The 23256-nt window shown below is 32.4% G+C and overlaps 1 protein-coding gene across 4 annotated transcripts; it reads right to left on the bottom strand.

Annotated features, from left to right (window-relative positions):
- Positions 1-5668: 5668 nt before the first annotated feature.
- LOC133291171 (DNA repair protein RAD5A) lies at positions 5669-15496 on the bottom strand. 4 transcript variants are annotated; one of them, XM_061489383.1, is made up of 21 exons: positions 14842-15496; positions 14624-14757; positions 14354-14489; positions 14098-14151; positions 13881-14006; positions 13640-13791; positions 13447-13531; positions 13086-13355; positions 12793-12939; positions 12542-12697; positions 11769-11836; positions 11142-11264; positions 10970-11069; positions 10755-10867; positions 9142-9420; positions 8801-9001; positions 8392-8485; positions 8216-8287; positions 6967-7065; positions 6449-6580; positions 5669-6325 (listed from the first exon to the last, which is right to left on the bottom strand). In XM_061489383.1, the coding sequence occupies exons 1-20, from the start codon at positions 15346-15348 to the stop codon at positions 6458-6460; spliced, it is 3039 nt and encodes a 1012-aa protein (XP_061345367.1). In that variant the 5' UTR covers positions 15349-15496; the 3' UTR covers positions 5669-6325; positions 6449-6457. The 4 variants fall into 4 exon arrangements, 3 of the variants coding, with proteins under 3 accessions (XP_061345367.1, XP_061345366.1, XP_061345365.1); XM_061489382.1 differs by having other exon boundaries at positions 5669-6314; XM_061489381.1 differs by having other exon boundaries at positions 5669-6580.
- Between the last annotated feature and the right edge of the window lie 7760 nt (positions 15497-23256).

Below are 23256 nucleotides of genomic sequence, written 5' to 3'. Positions count from 1 at the left end.
GACCAATGAGTTGAAAATTTTCTTCTTTATTTGGTATCAAAGCTATGCATATATGATTATACGATTCAATTTTTTTTAATTATTAAAATAATTCTAAATTTGTATATAGAACCTAAGGTTCATAATAAAATTTCGTTTAGAATTTTTTGCATTTGATCTTAGAAACCTTGGGGGTTTTCATATATGCATGTTTTTATTGAGTATTGTAAGAAAATTTTGAATCTGAATTTCTGGGTTTTATTATATGAAAGTTTAGAAAAAAAAATTCTCATATTATTTTCAATCAATACATTGATACCTTAAATTGTTTTGGGGCTTTTGAAAAAACAAGACTTTAGTTATCTATTCACACAAAAATTGTTTAAAATCGTTTCCTATATCGAACGAATTTTGTTCATGAATGTATTATTACGAAATACAGGTTTCATATTATGAAATTTTCAATTTTTCTTTAATTTGATATTATTCATTTATGTAAAACGAAGATTGGTTTAAGGGTTTTAGTTCCCCAGTTGTTTTTCCATTATTTTATGTTGTTTTTAATACAAAAATCACACATTTTTGTGCCAAGAAACACCATGACTCATAGCTTGAAAAAAAAAATTAAACTTCCAAAATGGCTCAAAAATATGTTAATTTTGAGATAAATTATATTAAAATCTCGTTGGTTTGTTATTTCTGGGTTGTTTAGTGATAAAAATCGTTCAAAAATCTGCTATTTTTGGTTTTGGCGAAACTCCCATTGCGGAACCCGATTTCTAGCGAGTCAACCTGCCAAAGGAAAAAGAAACCACTGCAATAGAGAAATCTCGAAAAATTCTAAGGGTTAGGGTTAGATTGTGAGAGAGGCATCCTATCTACATTTCTCACTAAAAAGTCTCACAAAATCCACACCAATAGAAAATCCATTAAAATCATTAGATTTTTGAATTCCACGAGATTGTTTTTCCATTGTTCAAAATCTTGACTGAATACCAATGTATTTGGACTAACTCTAAAATAATCTTTAAAATCCTAATCGAATACAATATGACTATTTTTTAATCCTTTAAAATCTTAATTGAATACCAGTGGATTTTTTTATCGAAAAATAATCAATTAAAATCATTTGAAATCCCAATCTAATACACCGCCCTTAGGCCTTTAATATGTTTAATAAAATAGAATAAATTTGGAATTTATGAAAAATGTGTTTAAGAAGTAAGCAACTTTATAAATCTTGGCCTACAAATTTACGGTTGGTTTATGGGTTCGTTTTTCCGCAGTGTAGATAAATTATCTATATTGAGTCCAGAATGACGTCATTTTGAGAAAAAAAATCAAGTTATTTTTATAATTAAAATTTATTTTAGGGTTATAATAGTCTTTTTTATTATAAATTTTTAGTCTCTGAACCCAAACCGATGTTGTTTTGGAAATGAATGTAGATAACTTATCTACATTCACTATAGAAATATTAAAGTCTTGGTTTATATTATATTATTTATTTAATTAAAATAAATAAATAATTATATAATACTAATTAATAGAAAATTATATATATATATATATATATATATATATATATACTTTTGATAACTATTGAATACTTAATGGGTTTGTGTTTTTTAAAGTTACTTTAGATAACTTTATCTAATGTTCACCGAAACGACGTTGTTTTGGGACGAAAATCATGGTGTTTTTGTAATTTTAATTTATTCCAGGGTTATAATAGTCTTTATCATTCTAATTTTTTAATTTTCAACCACAAAACGACGTCGTTTTGATGAACATTAGACAAAGTTATCTAAAGTAACATTAGATATTTTTTTCCCATACTTAATATGCTTAAACGAATTATAGGCATAAGCTAGGTTTTTTAATTTTTTAAAATATGTCTGATTAAGCCTACACTGTAGCCTAACTAGGCCAACCAATTTACACATTTATGACTCCAATCTAAAATGCAAAATTTTTAAAATATCCTTTATTTTTTAAGATAATTTTATTTCATTTTATAGAGAAATATTTTTTCCTACTTAATTGTAAAATTTATTTGGAAAAAGTATTTGTCGTTTTAAAGGATCTAAACTTATGTCATTTTAGATCCTAACAGTTGCTTTCCCTCAATCAACAATTAAGATTTATTTGGTCAAATTTATTAATTAATTAGTAATTCACAATAAATCCTAACCGTTGATTGCCGAAAATCAACGGTTAGGATCTAAAATGATATAAGGTTAGATCCTTTAAAAGGATAAATATTTTTCCCATTAATAAATTGGAAAAAATATTTATCGTTTTAAATGACACAACTTATATCATTTTCATACCTTTATTTTTTATATCTACTCTCTTTTTCCTATGATCTATCTCTTTCTTTCACTTAAAATTGACACAACTTTACATCATTTAATGATGTAAAGTAATGATACACACTTTTCCTTTTATTAATTCATGCCCAAATCGACATCGCAGGGTAGCAAAGGAATTGGGGACAAAAGAAAATGATACAACCAGGGGCTGTTTGGTAGGAGTACTTTATTTAAAATGATAGAAAAGTGAAAGTAGGATTCATATATACCCATGTTTGGTAGAGGTTTTTATAATATTTGCTTGGCCATCTAATTTGCCCTAGATTTCAGGCTTTTTGACCCTTTTACCATTCATTAATTAATTAATAATCACTTTGCCCCTTATTCAAAACTATCTACCAATCTGCCCCTCTTTAATAGATTAACTTGAAGATTTAATTGATTGAATGGTCAAAACAGACAAAAATGGTTGACTCGAGATTTAATCGATGAAATCTTCAAGTTAATCGATTAAATCTCCCGACAGGCAACAAAGGTCAAATCTCCTCCATAAACAAAAGCAGATTCTATGCATATGAAGCAAATCAACAAGCATAGATAACCAAACAAACAAAGAAACCAACAAAAGAAAAAGGATTCTTGAAAACTGGATTGATTTACATGAACAGGCCTGGCTCCATTTCTACCTCTCACATAAAAACCTTGCTTATTACATGAAAAACGGCGCGAAGTGATCCTATTGTCAACCTCAGAACGATGACAGCGATCAAGGCGAACAACGAACCCTTCCCGTATATTCATCATAAAAATACTTACCAGAATCTTCAAGTAGTTTTCCGTGTATTGGAGGTTATTTGAATTTTGATTTAATGTAATAGGAGTTGATTGTGATTTGTATTTAATAGGAGCTGATTGCGTTTTGTATTTAATAAGAGTTCATTGTGTTTTGTATTCAATTTTTATCTTGGTATCACTGTAACCAACTCGTAAAATAGCAACTCCTAATAAAACGCAATCAGCTCCTATTAAATACAAATCGCAATCAACTCCTATTACGTTAAATCCAAAATTCAAATAACCTCCAATACCGTGTTTGTCTCATTCAATCAATGTTTTCACGCTCATTTGAGATATTTAATCGATTAAATATAATTTTTAATCGATTAAATCAATTAAGAGGGATATTTAATCGATTAAAAGGGGTATTTAATCGATTAAATCTTCAAGTCAACCATTTTTGTCAGTTTTGACCATTTAATCGATTACATCTTCAAGTTAATCGATTAAAGAGGAGCAGATTGATAGATAGTTTTGGATAAGGAGAAAGATAATTATTAATTAATTAATGAAGGGCAAAAAGGTCAAAAAGCCTTAGATTTCATATTATATGCAAAGTGTGAGTTATTTTACCTTCTCAAAATACCACAAAAGGAGTGGTATTTTTTCGTTTACCAGATACAAGGATTTGGTCAAAAACATTTCGGACAAATGTGCCCTTCCTCTTCACAACGTTGTCTTCGTTTCTTCAGAGAATATCATCGACATCTTATTTCTTCATTTCTTCATCAGTAAAATTGCTTTCTCTTTGATTTATTTCCTTGCTTGTCCCTATGAATATAGATTCATTTTTAGAGCTTGTACGCTGTTATTATAGAGTTTTGGAAGATCTGAGCTGATTTATTTCTCTTTGATTTTCTGTTTGATCTGAGTTGTTGTCAAGGACTTCTTCATGTGTAGCTCTCTCGTATCTGCATTTTGGTTCTCTCCTTGAACAAGTCGCTACATTTAACATCCTCCTTGAATTCGTGTTTATTAAAAAAAATAAAAATAAAGTGAAGGTGTAACCCTACATTCCCGCTAATATTTCATCATCGACCAAACAAAGACTCGGTAAACTTAACCAAAAAATTTCAGTAATATTTTCGCATACCAAACAACTTTTTTATAACATTGCTTGGTAATTCACTTTCCTATCATATTATTGGTAATCATGATTTCCATGCATCAAAAAAATTCTCCTATATCAAACAAGGAAACTCACACGTGGAAATAAGTGATGCCAATTTCTTGTGATTGTTCAGTAATAAAATAATGTCATCGAACAAATTAAATCGATCCACAAAAATATTGTTTATTTTATTGGTGTAACTTTGATTGGAATGGGTTATCAAAAGTTATTGTGCTCTTTTTTATCTCATTTATCACGGTAGCTATTATGATTCTTTGCGATATTGATTTTTTGGGCTTGAAAAGACTTGATTTTTTTTGGGGTTTGACATGATACATTTATTGGAATGTACCTTGAGAGTTTTTTCAGTTTTGCCTCAGTCAGTAGAGAGGGTGAGAGAAGGATGAAAGAGATGGTGAGATGGAAGAGAAAGAAAGAAATTAACATTAACCAAAAAGGAAATTAACATTAACCCAAAGTCATTGAATCAAATTTGATCTGATGATAATGAAATAGTAGTAAGAGGTGATAAGACAATTTAGTGGTAATTATAAACGGTCCCAACTCCCAAGTTTATATATTAAAAATTCTAACAAAAAAAATAAGAAACAAATCCAATCTAAACCAACGAAATTAAATTGGATTAGAACAAATTTATAATTTAAACTAAATTAGATAACATCATCACAAAACTAATTAAATTAAGTCAATCGATAATTTATCCTTAGAAGTGATCTAATCTAATCCAATTCAATTAAATCAAATTTACAATTCATACTAAACCATTCAAAAAATTGATTAAATTAGACTGGTTAACTTTTCTTTTCTTCTTAAGATTGATATATATTCAACCTACAAAAACCCTTAGTTTAAGCTCAACATTTTATTATTTTCTTTCCCTTTATCCAAATTCTCCCTGATGTGTTTTTAAATTTATTACTTTGATATTTAATAAACGTTTTTTAAATTTATGCTAACAAATGAAAATAATAATAAGAAATAGTCTGAAATTAAAATTTAAACAAGGGATAGATAACAATAATAAAATTGAAATTCTCTAAATAAAATTATAGTTTTTTAAATAATAAAAATTAAATCATTAATGATATATACACACATTTCTATAATTACAAAATTTTGTGATTGAAGAGGAAAATATCTAACTCACACCTATGTATCCATTCTTAACCGTTGCATCTAATAGCTCTAATTCGGAGTAAGTTGATCATTTTATTTACAAACTTTTGACGTCAAATTCATAAAACTTCTTAACTCATTTATATATACAAGTTTAAATTCAAAACTAAACATGCTCGTTTAGTTAGATAAATAAGTTTAATTAAACATTTAACAAGTTAAACAATTCACAAACTCCTTAACTCATTTGAAGATAATTTGAGTCAATATACAACAGAAACTACTATAAAAGAAGTTAGGAAGCCTAAACAAACCAACCACTTCGAAAATGACAATCGTTGCATTTCATGGCATTGAGGTAAATGCCACAAGTAAACACAGTGAAATCTCAAAGTTGTCCAAGAATCACTCAATCTATGTCCAGTTAATTTATAACTAGTGAACCTTAATCACAATGTATTGATTGGATGAAAATGAGAAGAGACCCATAGTGGAAGATTTTTAATGAAGGGAAAGGATGGAAACCTCCTCTTAATCTTAATTGGTAAAGGCCAAAGGATTCATTTTTAAATAGTTATTGAATTAGCCCTAGGAATATAAGTTTGACAAAATAAGGACTACTGAAAATCTAAACTTATAATTTACCCCTTCCCTTTTAAAGTCCCAAACAGGGACAATGGATTTCCCCTTATTTTTAAACGGGGAAATAAGTCCCCCTCCATAGCTTCCCTTTCCACCCCTTCTCTCCCAAGCATAGCATAAAAATACCATAAATTACCCCAAATTACATAAAAAATGCTCACCAAATTTGTTTGCACCTCCCCCTTCAAACAGCCTGATTCAAGCATGATGTTGATCAAGACATCGGCTAAACTTGATCTCCCAAATGGAAGTTGAAAGCTAAGAGATGACTCCCTCCCTGGCTCACGTGCCACCTAAGAAGCACCTTCATAATACGAGTTACAGCTATCTTGCACTCACGAGCCCATAAGACAGAAAGAAATCCGCGGGATGCAAAATGGTAAAGGTGCACGGTGCACCTAACAGCAAACAAACATGTTTACACTACCTCAGTGGTCTAAGTAAAAAGCATCTTCAACTCCTCAATCCGTGCAGTTCGAACTTCTTGATCAGTCAAGGCACCAGAAATCATTCGTTGTTTACGTGCTTGCACTGCCTCCATTCTCTCCTCAACTGTCCCCTGCAATGTGAAACAAAAGAACAAATGCCGCATTCAAGTCAATAATAAGTAATACAAGGTAAAAATTTACATCATTTGGCCTTACACACCAAACAAATATACCATCAAGTGACACATAATTATCCAAATTGACTTGCTTGAACTTAACAATCTAATATATTGGACTAATAAAGCAAGCACCAGCCTAGCTCACTAAATTTTTAGCACTTCAATTAAATTAAGATTATACATTAAATATGTACATTAGAAAAGGTAAAATTTCGCCTGGTTACTACCGGATTCCTTGTACCCAGTGACCCAATTGATCAGGCCCAATTAAAAATAGATCATAACACAAACACGTGAGATATGCGCACAATTTTCCAAAATTGAGATATTAAATATACCTTCACAATAAACCGTTTGATGGCCACTTTCTTTGTTTGTCCAATGCGATGAATACGCATAACAGCTTGTTCCTCAACAGCCGGATTCCACCATGGGTCCTGCTCATGTTAACAAATTATACATACCACAATTACTTGAAAACACTTACTTTTCAGATGTCAATTATAATATAACGTTCCAAATGTCAATAATAATAATAAAATGTCATTATATATCCGTTGGACTGGTTATTCTTAAAACATACCATTCTGGTGCAACTTTCAGAATCCTATATACATGCAAATGTTTACTCCTATATAAGATTTATTGCACCCTATCCATTGTATAGTTTAAATTTCTTAATCTAAAGCATATACTAAGACAACTAATAACTGTCGAAAACAAAAAATGACTGTAAATTTATACAGAAACGAGTAAAAGTATTAGAGGGAAATAATAATTTAAATCAGAATAGTGTCCCTCTAATCACGATATTTAAATCTTGAATCTTTAATGACAGTGTAATACAAATAACTTTCTCTCAGCCTAATTTATCCTTAATGAAGACTTGAGAGTTGAGACAAGGTAATGTATTAGTTCCTAAAATTTCAAACTACTGTGTAAAGCAACAAAAATAAACATTTGATAAGTCAAAATCGTCTAGGTGGTGGGTAATAGTGTAGGGAGATCATATATTATATACTCAGCTATGATCATGTGATTTTGGTCACTATTTTGATTTTTTATATGCGCCTAATGCTGCTGGTGATAATAACATTGTAGAGGATGAGCTTTTTACAGAATACATTTAATTAAAAGCTCTCATCATGTAGATCATCCTCAAAATATTAATAGTAGTACTAAATCATTTTGTATTTTATGAGAACATCTTCAAATATTCGCATAATATACTTTACAAGTGGAAAGTGGGAAAAAAAAAAGTTATTATATTAAATTGATGTTTATCATGATGGTTATTTACTTATATTTCAACAGCATTATGTGCTACACCATCATTAATTGATCTTCAAGAATACTATATATCCGCATTGTTACATTAATTTATCTCCCAACTTCGAATTAAACAAAAAGCCATATTTAGATTTATTTATTTTTATATATTTTGAGGCAGGGGTCCTATCGCCTGAAACCTTGTTAGAAGATCTTGAAATGAATCTCAATACTTTATTTACCCTATCTGAATTCTGGTTTATGCCTGAAGCTAGACAAATAAGACAACTTGAGCAAAAGAAACGGATTTGCACGTACCATGACAAAAGCATTTGAAGCTGCTGTTAGGTTTATACCCACTCCACCAGCTTTTAGTGACATCAACAACACCTGGTGCAAGAAAAGTAGTAATGGTTATATATAGTCAAAACACAATATTTGAACCAGTCACTACACTGACTAGGTGATAAAAGCAAGAGGAAATATGTCAAGACCTGGGTGTCGCTGTCCTCTGAGAATTGTTTGATTACTTTTTCCCGCTGCTGCAGATTCAAAGTTCCATCAAGACGAACAAATGAAATGTTATTCCTGGTACATAATAGGAAACTTCTTTTGTATCATTTTTCATCACCAAAATGTTTCAAAACAATAAAAAGGTTAAATACACTCATATTGGCATAAATGGCTTAAGCATGATGCAGAAAGGAACAGATGAAACATGCCACAAGGTCACAGCAATCCTCAAAGCTGATATCAACTTAAAAAGAATTATTGCAACACAATGTCAAGAAAAAGCATGTCTAGAATATGAGAACAGCTCTTTTAGAGAATTCACATTCACTCAGATTCTCTCCCACAAGAACATCTTTCCTAAAATATGATTCAATCAGCAACAAATCTTACCTAGTAAAGGGAATCTGCAAGAGGTCTAGAAAAGCAGTCCACTGGCTGAAAACAATGCTTTTGGAGCCTGATGAGCGAAGATTTTCAAGTTCATTCAAAAGAATACTTACCTTGCATGACTCTACCCAGTTCTTCTCAATATCAATCTGAAACCGACTCTCAGTAGGGGCAGTGATAAGATCCTGCCTGCTGATTATTTTCCTGTAAAAGAAAAAATATCGTTATTCACATTATAACCAAGATTCATTTGAAAACTACTGCAGTAAAAACAAACTTGAACTTCCTTGGATCAAAGTCAAACAAAAGATATCCAAAATTCTAACAGGTTAACCTGTCAATACCTACAAACAGGGCATAAACCAGAACTATAATTTCTCCAACTTGCCAAGAGGCATTCCCGGCATAAACGGTGAGCACAAGGTGTCAACACTGCATCTTCAAATGCCTCAAGACATATTGGACACTCTCCCTGCTCATCTTTACGTAGCTCTTCCACAACTTCTTGAACATAAGCCCGCGAAGGTGCAACTTTTACTTCGCCTTCTGAAGCATTACAGGTTCCTCTAAGGAAGCGCTTAGATAGTTTGTTTAGATCAGCAAATTCTTGAGTATCACCTCGACTAAATGAATCAATTGTCACCATGACAATAAGTTAAGGCTTATGAAGAGAAAACAAATTAACGATGCAAGGTCAAAGAAAATATCATCACAAGAGTTCTTTCCAATTACATTGCATCAAACAAACTTCCCTAGAAACAACAAAAGTAAAGCATCATCAAGCAAAGCTAAGAAAACCATCCTATGCAACGACAAGCTTATTTCTAAGTAGTATAGTTCTGATGCAACCAAACACACAATTATTACAAACATTGCAAACATCTCTGTTATACATATCTTTCTGTCTTCAAGAAAGAAAAGCAGTTTATGGTGAACCCACAGCCCAAACATGTTCCAAATACTTTAGACAACTTAATGATATTAAATCAAATGAGCAAGGGTAATTACCCAATAAAGTCGCACTGACTATTACTTTCAATCCTGTTAAGAACCAAAGTCCTGACTCAAGGTTCCACCTTAAGAACCCATGGCCTTCCAAATATGGTTAGCACTGAATGTTTTTATTTTGCAGCTTTTCCTATCCTTAATATTCTTCAATATCAGAAAGTAACAAAATTTAGGTTAAGTCAGAAAGAACATTTGACAATTAGACCATTAAGTAAAAGTACTTCCCAGCTATCATTTTTGCTTTTCAGCCTCCACTATGCTACCATCATCCAGCAATTTATCATTGTATTATCATTCTGATCAATTTGATTGGTGCTAAAGTTCACTATGAATTCCCTCAAATTCAACCTGGAAACTGTGACTACCATATAGTACATTTCAGAGTCCAATGTTGAATGTTCCAAAAAATATGAAGTCTCTTACAGAGAACCTTACTGGATTTTCTCCTGAAAATTAAAAAACTAACCAAACCTGACCAAAAGCACTCCTCGTATTAGTTTATGAATTGCATTATGTTGATCAGAACAGGTAAGAAATCTTGAAGAGCAGGTTAAATATGTTAGTGTAAGTGTTAGAGTTGTAATGTTAAAAACATTCATGAGTCTTCACCAAATAGCTTAAACTTTTGGGATAATTAGTTCATGACATGGCATGTGGTCTACAATTCGATCCTTGTTACCCTTATTATTCTACATGAAAGTTAAATTTCGGCACAAGGTGGTTGGACCTGAGCATTCTCTACGTCCAACAGGCTCCTCCACGAGGGGACATGAAAGAGATAAAATATAAAATCATTCTTGTGTCTTCACTTATTAGCTTAAGCTTTTAGAATAGTTGGTTTATGACAATAAATGTTCATTAAAATCCAATTGACCAGAACAAATGTTTAAAGTTAGCAGATTTCCAGTACAACATTCAAGTATATAAACAGGAATGTAAGACACCACACCTCATTACAAGAAATGGATGATCACAACATTGCCGAAGACGTAAAAGTAACTCCAATATTGAAGCATAATTATGAAGAACACGCCCTTGCTCAACAAACTGGTCAAACTTCACCTGCATAAATTGCATCAAAAGGTTGGATCAATGTGACTTTTTTCAGTGCCAAAAAAAAAGGTGAAAAATATTAAATATAGATTACGAAAAAATAAAATAAACCTTAGATCTTTTGAATAAGGCCTCGTAAAAGTCTTTTTCAGCTTCCGTGGGTTCACAGTAAATTATCTTCATATCAGCTGGCGGGAGAACTAGGATAGGCCTGCAACAAATAATCAGTTGACAGAATATACTAGATGATAAAATAGCACAAGTCCTTAACCAGTTTACTGACTTGCCATCGCGATCTGTGCTATGTTTGGTTCTCCTCAGCATGATTGGCTTCAAAATAGACTGAACTAACTTCAACCCTCTCTCATCACCACCCTCGAATGGTTTCTGAACAAGTTTGTTCCACCTGCATCATTCAAAACAAATTTTCCCAGTCCATCACTCCAGCCACATAACCACTAAGAGTAAACAATCAACGTAATAAACAGAGTAGCAGTAGATTATAGTAACATGTTTCCTGCAACAAGTCCAGAAAACATTATTCTCATAAAACCTAATTAAATCATAAGGTGTAGAATTCTTCACCACCAGATGCCATCATCATCAACTAACAGAAGTTTGAAGAGGAAAGTAAAAAGGAGAGTCAGACCACTTGTCTTATAAACTAACATAAGATTTACGCTATAAATTTCATGTATAAGTCTAGCTACCAATTTTATTTGTTACAATCCTCAGAAGGAAATATTTGAAACTATATCTTCCCTTGAATAAAAAATGGCTTTCAGTTCAGAAGTTGTAAAAAACCAGAAAAGAAACAACCCTAATTAGAAATTGAGAAGAATGGAAGAAAATATTGGAGATAATTCAAATAGAGTTAACATATCCAACACTAAGAAAAAGACGAATTTACCAGGCCCAATGACCCCAAGGTTCTATTCTCAGAAACCGGAGAAGACTGTAAATATCCTCAAGGTTGTTCTGTACATAAAAGGGATGCCATGTCAGGAACGATAAAAACTACATCTGCAGTCATGAGACTAATGACCAATCCAAAATAAGCCAACTAATATTCAATTCAAATACATGAAAAGGATTGCAAGAAAAAATTTGAAGTACATACTCATGCGGAAGTTACAGAAAAAAACCCCATGGCTGATATTTTTAACTTTTCAGAAGAAGTTTTTTTTATACCAAAAGCATTTTCAGAATTGAAAAAACATAAAGCTAATCCAAATGCACATTAAGGAATTGAAAGCATTGCAAGATACATGTGCATAACAAACCAAAGGCTATCATGCTTAAACACAATTTGCAACAGACAACACTAGGATAAACCATGAACAATAAATGAAAATACAATTGAGTCAGAAAGCAAGATGGGTGTACTACCACAACCAGAGCATGAATTGGAAAACCTCAACTGAAAGATGGAAACCACAAGACACTGTCAAAGCTAATTAAATATCCGTAAGTTTAATTATACAATATGATATTACCGTTAGTGCTAATCAAGAATTCCTAGTATATCAAGTTAATGCATCACATAGTGGTCTTCTGTAAAATTTGGGATTAGGGAGAAATTTCTTATTCTTGGTAAATCAATTAGTTAATTAATCCATAAATACCAAAAAGAAAATCGTCAGCCATGATATAAGATTAAGACTCATAATTATAATAATTCACCTGGATTGGAGTGCCAGTAAGACACCAACGTTGGTCAGCAATTAGAGCAGCAGCTGCCATAGAAATTTGGCTTTTAGTAGATTTTATAGTATGTGCCTCATCAAGAACTACTCTAAACCACCGAATTGAGAAAAGTCCACCATTCTCCTCCGTATTCTGTACATAAGACAGATAGAAAGACTCATCGGTTGAGTTTTAAGAAATGAAGCAAATAGGCTGACAACTATCAGATTAAACAGGTTTTCAACTACCTCACTGGAAAATTCAGAGGCCAAAATTCCATATGTAGTAATTACAACATCACTTTGAGCTAGACTTTTTGCATCTTTTGGCCTACTTTGTCCATAATGAACATATAGAGACAGAGACCCAGGCTGCACATGAGTTTCAATCTCTGCCTGAACAAATTGTCAAATGTTCAGAAATGGAAAGAAAATATTTGACTTACTACATCCCAGAGCTGAGTACAATGAGAGACCAACTCTCAAGTAAAGAAATGCAGTAATAAGAGAGCTACATATTGAAAAATTGACAACACAAATACCTTCCACTGTCCGAGAAGAGTCATGGGACATATTATCAAGTTACCACCACTTGTTAGAACATTCTTTTGCTTTATCAGTTTATCAAAACCAGCAAATTTGGCTGCTTTCTTTGGTATGTTTGAAAAATTGTGCACTGTATTACTAACTTCACCTTCAATGAAGGACTGAGCTATGATTTGACTGCCTAATGATCCACCCCTTCCAGAATGGGCAAGGAGAAGGGATATGGTCATGATGGTCTTTCCAAGTCCCATAGCATCTGCCAAAATCTTCGAATTCACAATAAAATAATACATTACAAACATTGAACAATATGTGGAAGCAACAAAATTACCAGGGTTAACTCGTTAAGAAACATACTCCTCCTCTGGCCATTTGAAGAGTGCTAGGAAATTCTATTGCAGCTTCACCAGAAAATGCATTCAGATAAATAACAAGCTCCCTCCTAAAAAGTACAAGCATAACTATTTCATCAAAACCACTCATTGGTTTTTCCACATATATATATATATATATATATATATATATATATATATATTAAACACAGGCATACTTGTCAGCCAAGCGATACGCCTCCCAACATGGATGAAGGGTTGTTGCTGTCTCATCCATAGGTCGTCCCTTCTCCATCTGGACCATCCAATAAAGAGCCTGCTTTTGATAGGGCCGCAGTTCACACAGAAGATTGCCAGGGGGATCCATTTCCTGAACAATACTTTCTGGTTAATGGTTATTACACCATTTATATACATAACATAAGTAAAACAATGCATGTTACTCTTAGAAAGCAGCACCTCTAACTCTGAGTTTGATCCAACACCAACAATGTTCTCGAGATCAATTTCGGAAATGGAATCCTCATTGCCATTCTCATTACCATTTTGAGAAGGATGTTCCGACTTGGCATGTAGTAATGTGACCTGAAGATATTATAAATCCTGTTAAAGAAAGGTACCATGCTAGGATAGTTGCAGACATCATCACTAAGCAATTCTATCAGTAGTTTTGTACCTTTAGGTTGAAAGGACGCTTTAGGGAACAGAAGTCACCAGGAGTTAACTCTGCCTAAAAATTACATGATGAAGCAAATGCAAGTCAATATTCCAGTACAACTTTCTTCATACTCACAGTTGAGTTACGTACTCGAACAACAGAAGCTAACTCCACAAGAAGAAAGAAAATATAATAATTTCAACCGAATATACCAATGACTCGGGGGAAAAAATAAAAATAAAATAAAAACAGGTGACACGGGGCCAACAACCACCTTCTTATAAGGGTTCAGGCCTAGCAGCCGAAACAAGGCTGGAAGAGGATGAAACACTGATTCATCTGTGGAATTGGTAGCATCCTTGAGAGAAACCTGGTGATGCTTACCAAACATTGAACTGTTGATGAATACACTGAAATAGAAACCCGCAAAAAAATAAAAATAAAAATAAAAATAACAGCCGAATTTAATTATTTACCATCATAATCATTAACACTAGACAACAGAACATGGCTAGGCAATCATTGCTTTTCGCATTGAGCATACCTGATTGTCAAAACAACGGTGTCCATGATGCCCAAAACATTAGGTGCAAATTTACAATGCCCTTCAATCTTAACCTTATTATCCCGCACAAGAGGCAAAAGACAACGAGCCCATTCATTTGGTATTCTACCAATCTGCCAAAAACAAAAAAAAAACCCATCAAAATTCAATCACTATAAAAACACAAATTGAACTATGGAACAATCGTTGCACATTACCTCTCCAGCTTGTTGAGTAGAAAACCGAACTATCTCCGAACAAGTTGCTGCACCCTGTCGCCCTCTTCCAAAACCCTTACCCGGAGAGGGAGAAGCAGAGACTCTCTTTATCGGAAACTTGAAAAACACTTGCTCACCGGATTTTATACTCCTCCCTTTGCAAGTTGACAACCCTGTCAATTCGCCACAACCTACGAACCACCAATCATCGGATCCAACAGGGCAGTTATCGCTGTTTTCTCCTCCTCCGCAATTGTGGTCGGAGTTGGCTATGACGGTGTTAGGGTTCGATTTTAGAGGAGAATCTTGGTGAGGAGTATCGGTGGTGGTGCGAGTGGGTTTGAATTTGGTGGTATGGGTACTGTCGAAGATGATGTTAATGGCAGCGGTGACGTCATTATTGGCCATGTGTAGGGCTCTGATGATGTCCATGTCGGTGAATTCGGAACCAACGATGGATCGTACGGTGGATAAGTGGTGATCTGTGACTGTGACCTTGCTCCCCATCGAAACCCTAACTTGGTAATTCGGCTTTTGAAAATTTGAAGCAAAGAATGAAGAACGAACGAAATTCTCAATTTTCGTAAATTAGACAAAAGGCGGGGACGAAGTGGGTCTCCGTTACAAGGCGGGAGTTCACGTGAGAGGCACGTGGTTACTTGCCTTCCCGCCATTATCCATTATCCCGTGTTTTCGATAGGGGTACATAAGAATCCAGCTATACCATTATTTATTTACATATGCATTGATGTGGAAATGAATAATCATGGGTTATTGTTATTCTAAGATAATTTTAAAATTGAGCAGCATCTATTTACAATAGTAAATTTTATATCAAATTTAAACCCTTAATTTTTGTGCATTTAATAGTTGTAATTTATTAGGTTATATTAAATTATTAATTAATAAGAAATTACAAACGATTAAAATTTGATATAAAATTTATTATTCTTACATTGATATAAATTAATCTTGTCCCTTCAAGATTAATTATTCTAAATTTCATAACTATCATATTTACACCAATGTTTTCACACACTTATAGATGATAACGAGTAGTCGATCCAATGTTTTAATGTTCCCCATATCATGTATCTACACCACTCTTTGAACATCAATTCACTAATCCTTTTCAATTGGGCCGTAAATTCCTTGTTCTAATATATTAATAGAGATAGTAATTTTGTAGCAGATCTTTTAGCTAAAAAAGGTTTGTACCTAACGGGGGATGAGATAAGAGTGTTTGCCTCTCCCCCTGAAAGCATTGTAGCTTTGTGGAACACCTTTAGGGTGAATTTACTGATAGAGCATGTGAACTCTAACATGCATCAGTTGTCTTTGTAGTTTTGCTGGGCTAGGCACTCCATTTATATAAAAAAAAATAACAAAAAAATAAAAAAATTCCTTGTTCTAGAGGATGAATAATTTGGCCCCTAGTGTAAGAACCTGCACCGTTAATTAAGGAATTTAATTAATAAATTATGAGAAAATAGGAAATGATTCCATAATTGACCCTAATAATTATTATGAGGCTTTAATGATTATAGTAAGTGAATAAGAATGTTGAAAGTCATTTTTCGGAAGAAAAGTGCAGATACCGGTTCTGCTAGTCGGTATAAATGTGTACCGAAAAAGTATCCCGGAAAAGTATAATAAGTGACTGATAATTACTAGAATAATATGTAGGACTTGTAAAACGAGTTTCAAGTCCAAATAATGAGAACTGGTGCTAGAAACCGGTACTGGCTTTGAAAAGCGCGTACATGAAAGGTGCTCGGAAAAATATAATAAAAATATGAAAATTCTTGTAAATTGAGTAGGTTAAGAATCCAAAGTTTGGGATTAAAATGCTAAGCGTAGCAATTAAAGCTAATATTGTGTGGTTAGTGTTAAGTGTACTATATATAGTCACTTGCACACAACCCTAGGCTGATACTCAGCCATTCTATGTGTGAGTTGTGTGTGTGGCTGCTGCCTCCTCTCCCTTTTCACTGTTCCATTGAGTTTTCTTCACAAAAATCCTTCAAGACACCAATTTTATGAGAGACTTTACACCTTGAACACTTGTAGCTTGTGAGTGTTGGCCTTGGGAGGGTGTGGAGTGTGTCATTCTGAGTTTGTGGCCTCTGTGGTGAGGTGAAGTTGCTGACTTTGGGGCTGTCTTCTTGGGTTTGGGGTTGTGTGACCTTGTTCTTGGCTTCTTGAGCTTCAAGAAGCCACCTTTTGGCACAAAGGGTCTAGCTTGAAGTGTATTTTCGTAGCCTTGTGAAGTCAGAACCTTGGAGTTGCATTGGAGGCTTCCTTTCTGCTTCATTTTCGAAGTTTTGAGCTCTTGAGGTGAGCCATGATCACCTAAGTATCATTTTGAGGCCTAAAGCTTGTTTAATCTATTAAAAATAAGAACTTTAACCATTTTAGTAAAAGAATGTGTTTCTGGGTTCATAACATGTTGGGTTATATCTGTTTAGGGAGTCATTGGACTCCCAATCGCGTTTGGACCCTTAAATTAGGGATTATACAGAAGTTGGCTCAAATTTCTGCATTTTGTTGAAGAAGTATTCGAATACTTTTCGTGTAGTATTCGAATACTTGTTCATCAGGTAGTCGAATACTCTTGCTGGAGTATTGGAATACTTTTCTGGGAAGAAAAGTATTCGGTTACCTTTGAAGAAGTATTTGAATACTGAAAAGTATTCGAATACAGTAAAGTTTAGTATTCGGATACTGAGGTATTCGGATACTGGGGGGTTAAGTATTCGGATACTGGTGAGTATTCGAATACTTAAATGAAAGTAATCGAATACTTTCTGGAGAGCTGGAGTATTCGAATACTACTCGTGGAGTATTCGAATACTTCCTGCAGAAACAGCATGTAATGAGTGAAAATGACTAAGAAAGACTTAATCACTTAATGTAATCTGAGCTATGATTATTGATGAGTAATTATGGTATGGGCAGATTGTGATTGTACTATTTGTGGGCCTTGAGCTGTGTGGACTCTTGGTTTGGATAGTAGCTTACAAGGTAAGCTTTCGTGTCCTCGGTTTAGCCATGTTGTGGTTCCACCATGTCCCATGGGGGTATGGTTATATGCATGCTGTGTTACATGCTTTGGATATTTGAAATGCTATTGAGCTTTATGTGTAATGGCTTTTAATATGCATGTGTTGTTCCATCTTGACGGTAAGCCTGAGTATGTAGCGTCATACAGGACGGTGATCCGGGGTGGATGCAAGTAGCGTCTTGCACTATTTGTGGGTATTAGACGTATATAAATCCTGCATTTCTCTGGCCAGTAGAATAGAATTGACACACATGGCATGATTATCTGCTGCATTGCACTGTTTTAGAAATGATATTGATGAATTGCTTTTAAACTTATATTGCACATGTAAGTGAACTTGAGGTGGAAGATCCTTGAGGACCCCTTGTCTTATTGAGATTTCTTGTTTAGAGATCTCACCCCACGTTTGGGGAATGCTTATTTCAGGTTCCGGTGGTTTGGTGACTGATGCCTCTGGCGGTAGGAGGCCAGAGCTTAGTTGATGATATTATGCTGTATTGCTGCCATGACTGGATATGGATGCTGTTATGTTTTCCGCTATTTATGATTATGTGGTTGTTGAGACTGATGTTGGGCGTGTTGCCTTATTTGAGTGAGCATGGAGATTGTCCATGACACTTTATGTTAGTAATTTTAGATTGGAGTTGTATAAACTGTTAGATGGTCCGGTCTACGTTGTTGTAGTTCCGTGACTAGAGCCACACTTATATCATCTATGTTATGAGGTATTTTCAGTTAGCTGTTTTATTGCAATTACATACAGACGATGTTTTATTAATTGATTAATAAGCAAGTTGGTAATGATAATGACATCATAATTGAAAAGAAAAAGATATTCCACATTTTTAATTAAGCGCTGCTTAATACGATAGTATGATAACATTACCGGATATATACGGGGTGTTACACCTAGTTTGGGACTTTCCCGTTTAAATCGACAAATTTGTTATGTGTATAAGAGTAATTACGATTTCGGGTCATTAAGTGTCGTGGGGGACCCAGCGTATCTAAACGACGCCCCCGGATTCCCACGACACTCATGTCATCTTTTTCCTTGTCCCTCACGACACTCAATTTTTCTTATTCAAATAAGTGCCGCCCTGCCCTCTCTACGGTACTAATTAAATAATTTTTTTTATTTAATTAAGTCCCGCCCAGCCCCCCATACAGCACTAATATAATTTTTTTTAAAACCCCCAATTTGTATCTCTGTTTTGAACTTCTGCAAATAATAAAACAAAGTTAAATGATCCAATGTCGTCGAGCTGCAGACCGAGAAGGGTTCAGAGCCATTACCAAATCGGAGGACAAGAACCTTGTCTATGGTGTCGCCGATGATGGAATCAACCTGTAATTTGTCTAGACAACGACATTAACAGGTAACTCATTCATTCTGCCACCGTTTATCGGAGCCACCTTCACCGTCAACCACCAGACCCTCTATCACCTCGAACACCTTCGCCGTCAGCCACTGTTCATCATAACCACATATCCCAGTAAGTGCCTACTAGAATTCTGCAGTTTTTTTTCACTTTAGAGTTTTGATATTGCCATTGAGTTCAATTGTGCTGGAAACATGGTCCATAATTGTAATGTGTTGCTAATTGATGCGTGTGGGATCTGGGATTTCAATATGATAACAAATTTGGCTTGGTTATTGCTTTATTCCTATTTTCTTGCTGCTCTTATGCATTTCAAATTCTTCTTGTTTTGCCTATGCAGCTCTGTACATTTTTGCATCACTAATTTCTAAGAGTGTACAGTTTAGGTTCTGTGATGCTGTATTTTATTTTCTTGTCCATAGGCGCTTAAGAATGAAAATAAACAGCGAGAAACTGCATCGAGCAAGGTTTATTGGGAACTAATTAAAACAACTATGTTAGGATATCACAAAAGAATTAATTTAAAACTAATACAACTATTACTAATTAAAACAAACCCTAAATGTTAATAATAAATTAATTATTCTAAAATATGTTATTAAAATATTAACATATCTTGATGTATCATATATGTCGTTTTCCCCAAATCATATGCACAATATCTTGATATCTTTTTGTTCGGATATATCATATATGTCTTTTATAATTATGTCTTATAAAGTTGTAATTCTTTTATAAGTTATGTTATGAGAATTGTTTTGTGTTTTTGGATCATTGTGTGCATTGAAAAAAGTGGAATTATATCCTAATGAGCGATGATCCAAAATCTGCAGAGTGTATGAAGCAATTAGAGCAAATTGATTACCCATTACTTGTTAGTTATCACTGTTTATAATTTTGATACTTGGTTATCAAAAATAATTTTTCTTTTTAGATAGATAAGTGGCTCAACACACATGTTCATTATGTAATATTTTTTTTACATGCATATATATAATTTTATATTTTGACCTTAAGTAATAGAAAGTAGAAACTTTACGTTTCGTGACGTTTTTACGTTTTACGTTTCTGCCACTCCTTTCTATTTCTACGTAAAAACTCGAATTTGACAACATTGGATACATGCCTATGTTAGGATATCACAAAAGAATTAATTTAAAATTAATACAACTATTACTAATTAAAACAAACCCTAAATATTAATAATAAATTAATTATTCTAAAATATATTATTAAAATACTAAACACAACTCATCAATGACTAATTATTATGTCAAATATCTAAATATAATTAATTACACATCAACATAAAAATATATTTTGTTATGTAAAATCTCTATAAAATATATTTTGTTATGTAAAATCTCTATATATTAATTATACAACATGCCTATGTTAGGATATCACAAAATAATTAACCATAAAATTATAACAACTTTTTACCAGAAAAATAAATAAATTATAACAACTATTACTAATTAAAAAAACCCTAAATATTAATAACAATTAATTATTATAAATTATATTATTAATAATTATTATGTCAAATATGTAAATATAATTAATTACACATGAACATAAAAAATTAATTATTATTTAAAATCTCTATATATTATTAATTATACATGCCTATGTTGTTAGGATAACACAAAATAATTAATTTCAAAAATTATAACAACTATTTCTAATTAAAAGAAGGGATATGGTCCATTTATAATTTTTTTTTGCAAATTACACTAAGTACGACCGGTCATACACTGCATGATTAAAGTATGACCGGTCATACTTAGTGTAGTTTGTAAGAGTTTGTAAACAAAAAAGTTTGTAAATATAACCTACTCCTTAAAAGAAACCCTAAACATATACAAATTAATTAAATTAAATCATATTATTAAAATACTAAACACTACTTTCCAATGACTAATTATTATGACAATTATATAATATAATTAATTGCACTTGCTTGTGTTAGTAAAAAAACTAGTGTATTGTTAAAAAAAAAAAAAAAAAACTAGTGTATTCTAAATATTATGTCTAATATCTAAAATAAGTAAAAAAAGTTAAATGATTTTAATTAATAAAGTGAAAATGATGTTAACTTACTTGCCTTATAACCTTTTTGCTTTGGAAGAGCTTCATTGCACTTTGCTGCAACCAATGTAATGCTGGGCAACTGGAAAAAAACCAAAGGAGCTGCATGTGGAAACAAAAAGGGAGATAGAAGAATGTTGAAGACCTGGATTTTTGCAATAAATGAAAGCGAGAGAACACATACATAAAAAATAGGATAAGGTGGGGCTCGGACGGCCGGAGCTATGTCACTTGGTATACTATGGGCGACACTCAAAAAATAAAAATATAAAAAATACAATATGAGTGCCGTTGGGGGATGAGCGGCACTTGTAATAAAAAAATAAAAAGAGAATTAGTGCCGATGGAGTGCGGGCGGCACTTATTTAAATAAAAAATATTATTTATTGAGTGCCGATGGAGTTGGGGACGACACTGTGTCAGCAAAAAAAACATCACATGAGTGGTCAAACACTTTAAATAATTTCTCCCAAACTGTAATTTCTCCCAACCAGATATCAAATTCGTAAATTTAAACAGGAAAAACTCCAAAGTGGTCAAACACCCTCAATAATTCTCATTCTTTTCATCCTTTTCTCTTTGCAATTACAACTTAAGAGTTTGATCATATTTGATTTTAATATGTCCCTTTCTTCTTCTTATTTTTTGAATTCAAATGTATTATTGATAATTACGATCTTCAATTTTTTTTTTCCTAAACATTGAATCTTGCAAGTAGCCATTATTTGTTTTTGTTTTCATATGAAGTTTTCATTCCCGTCAAATTTTTATTCTTATTTTAAAAATTAAAATGATTTGATATAAAATTCCTGTAACATTTGATGTGTATATTTACATCTATAATTTAAATTTAATATAAATTTTATATGAAATTTTCATCCTTTGTAGTGTAAGTATTTATCTCGTAATTTAAATTTAATGTATTTCCATAAAACATTATTCACTGTGAAGAAAATAGTTATTAGAATTTTTAATATAAAGTTTCTATTTTGGTGTGTTATAAATATTTATTAAGTAATTTTTATTATATTAGAATTTGATGTTACTGTAAATATTTTTTTAGCTTTGGCTTAAATAGGTCAGACCTATGTAAAAAATCTTACGCATGGCCTGACCTCTTAACCTTGGCATGTTAACCTTTTTAAGCCTATTAAACATTCAATAATTAAAAAAATAATTAAAATAATATTACTTTTTTATTCAAAATTATTAAAACAATAATTTTATTTAAAATAAATAATATGATGTAAGCCGACATGTAGGCTTATAGGTCTGACATGTATAAAAAAATCTATGAAATGCTTTTTAAATAATTTTTTTCAAGAGTCTAAGTTTATTCAATTTGACTATTTGTAATAAGTCAAACCTGACCTAATATAGGCTAGGCCATAAATCCTTGTAAGCCGGCCTAATCCATTTATACCTCTAGTTACAATCCCGTCGGGAATTTTTTTTTTTTTTTAATTTTATCGTTTAATTTAAAAAAAAAGGTTATGAACCAATCAGATTATGCCACATGGCATGATATAATTTGGTTGTTCCATATCCTTTAAAAAAAATTCTTCTTTTTACTATGAAGTACTCATTTCTTCATAGTCACTCACTTCAAATATTAAATAATTAAAATTATTATCATTATTAATTACTAAAATAATAATTCTCAATTAATATCAATTATGTATTCTTAATTTCTTACTAATTTCTAGTATCAGTTGTATAAATCCATTAATCGATTAGAATTGATTTACACAAAATTTTTATTAATTGATTTATAAATCTATTAATTGATTAAAATTAATTAACATAAAATTTTCATCAATCAATTAATTATAAATAATGAAATACTATTAAAAAATTAAAGTAATTTTTTTTGTCAAT

The sequence above is a fragment of the Gastrolobium bilobum genome, unplaced genomic scaffold (genome assembly GCF_033153095.1).
Source record: "Gastrolobium bilobum isolate Gb01-03AN ecotype WA unplaced genomic scaffold, APGP_CSIRO_Gbil_v1 utg1383, whole genome shotgun sequence".
In the NCBI taxonomy this organism is placed as follows: domain Eukaryota; kingdom Viridiplantae; phylum Streptophyta; class Magnoliopsida; order Fabales; family Fabaceae; genus Gastrolobium; species Gastrolobium bilobum.
This window is presented reverse-complemented; position numbering and strand designations above follow the sequence as displayed.

What these genes read in the sequence shown, in the direction of transcription:
- LOC133291171 (XM_061489381.1), bottom strand. Translation starts at nt 15,348, where the DNA reads ATGGGGAGCAAGGTCACAGTCACAGATCACCACTTATCCACCGTACGA. An exon ending in AGCGTCCTTTCAACCTAAAG is followed by an intron (nt 14,007 to 14,097) that starts GTACAAAACTAC and finishes TAATATCTTCAG; the next exon opens with GTCACATTACTACATGCCAA. An exon ending in GCGTATCGCTTGGCTGACAA is followed by an intron (nt 13,532 to 13,639) that starts GTATGCCTGTGT and finishes TGTACTTTTTAG; the next exon opens with GAGGGAGCTTGTTATTTATC.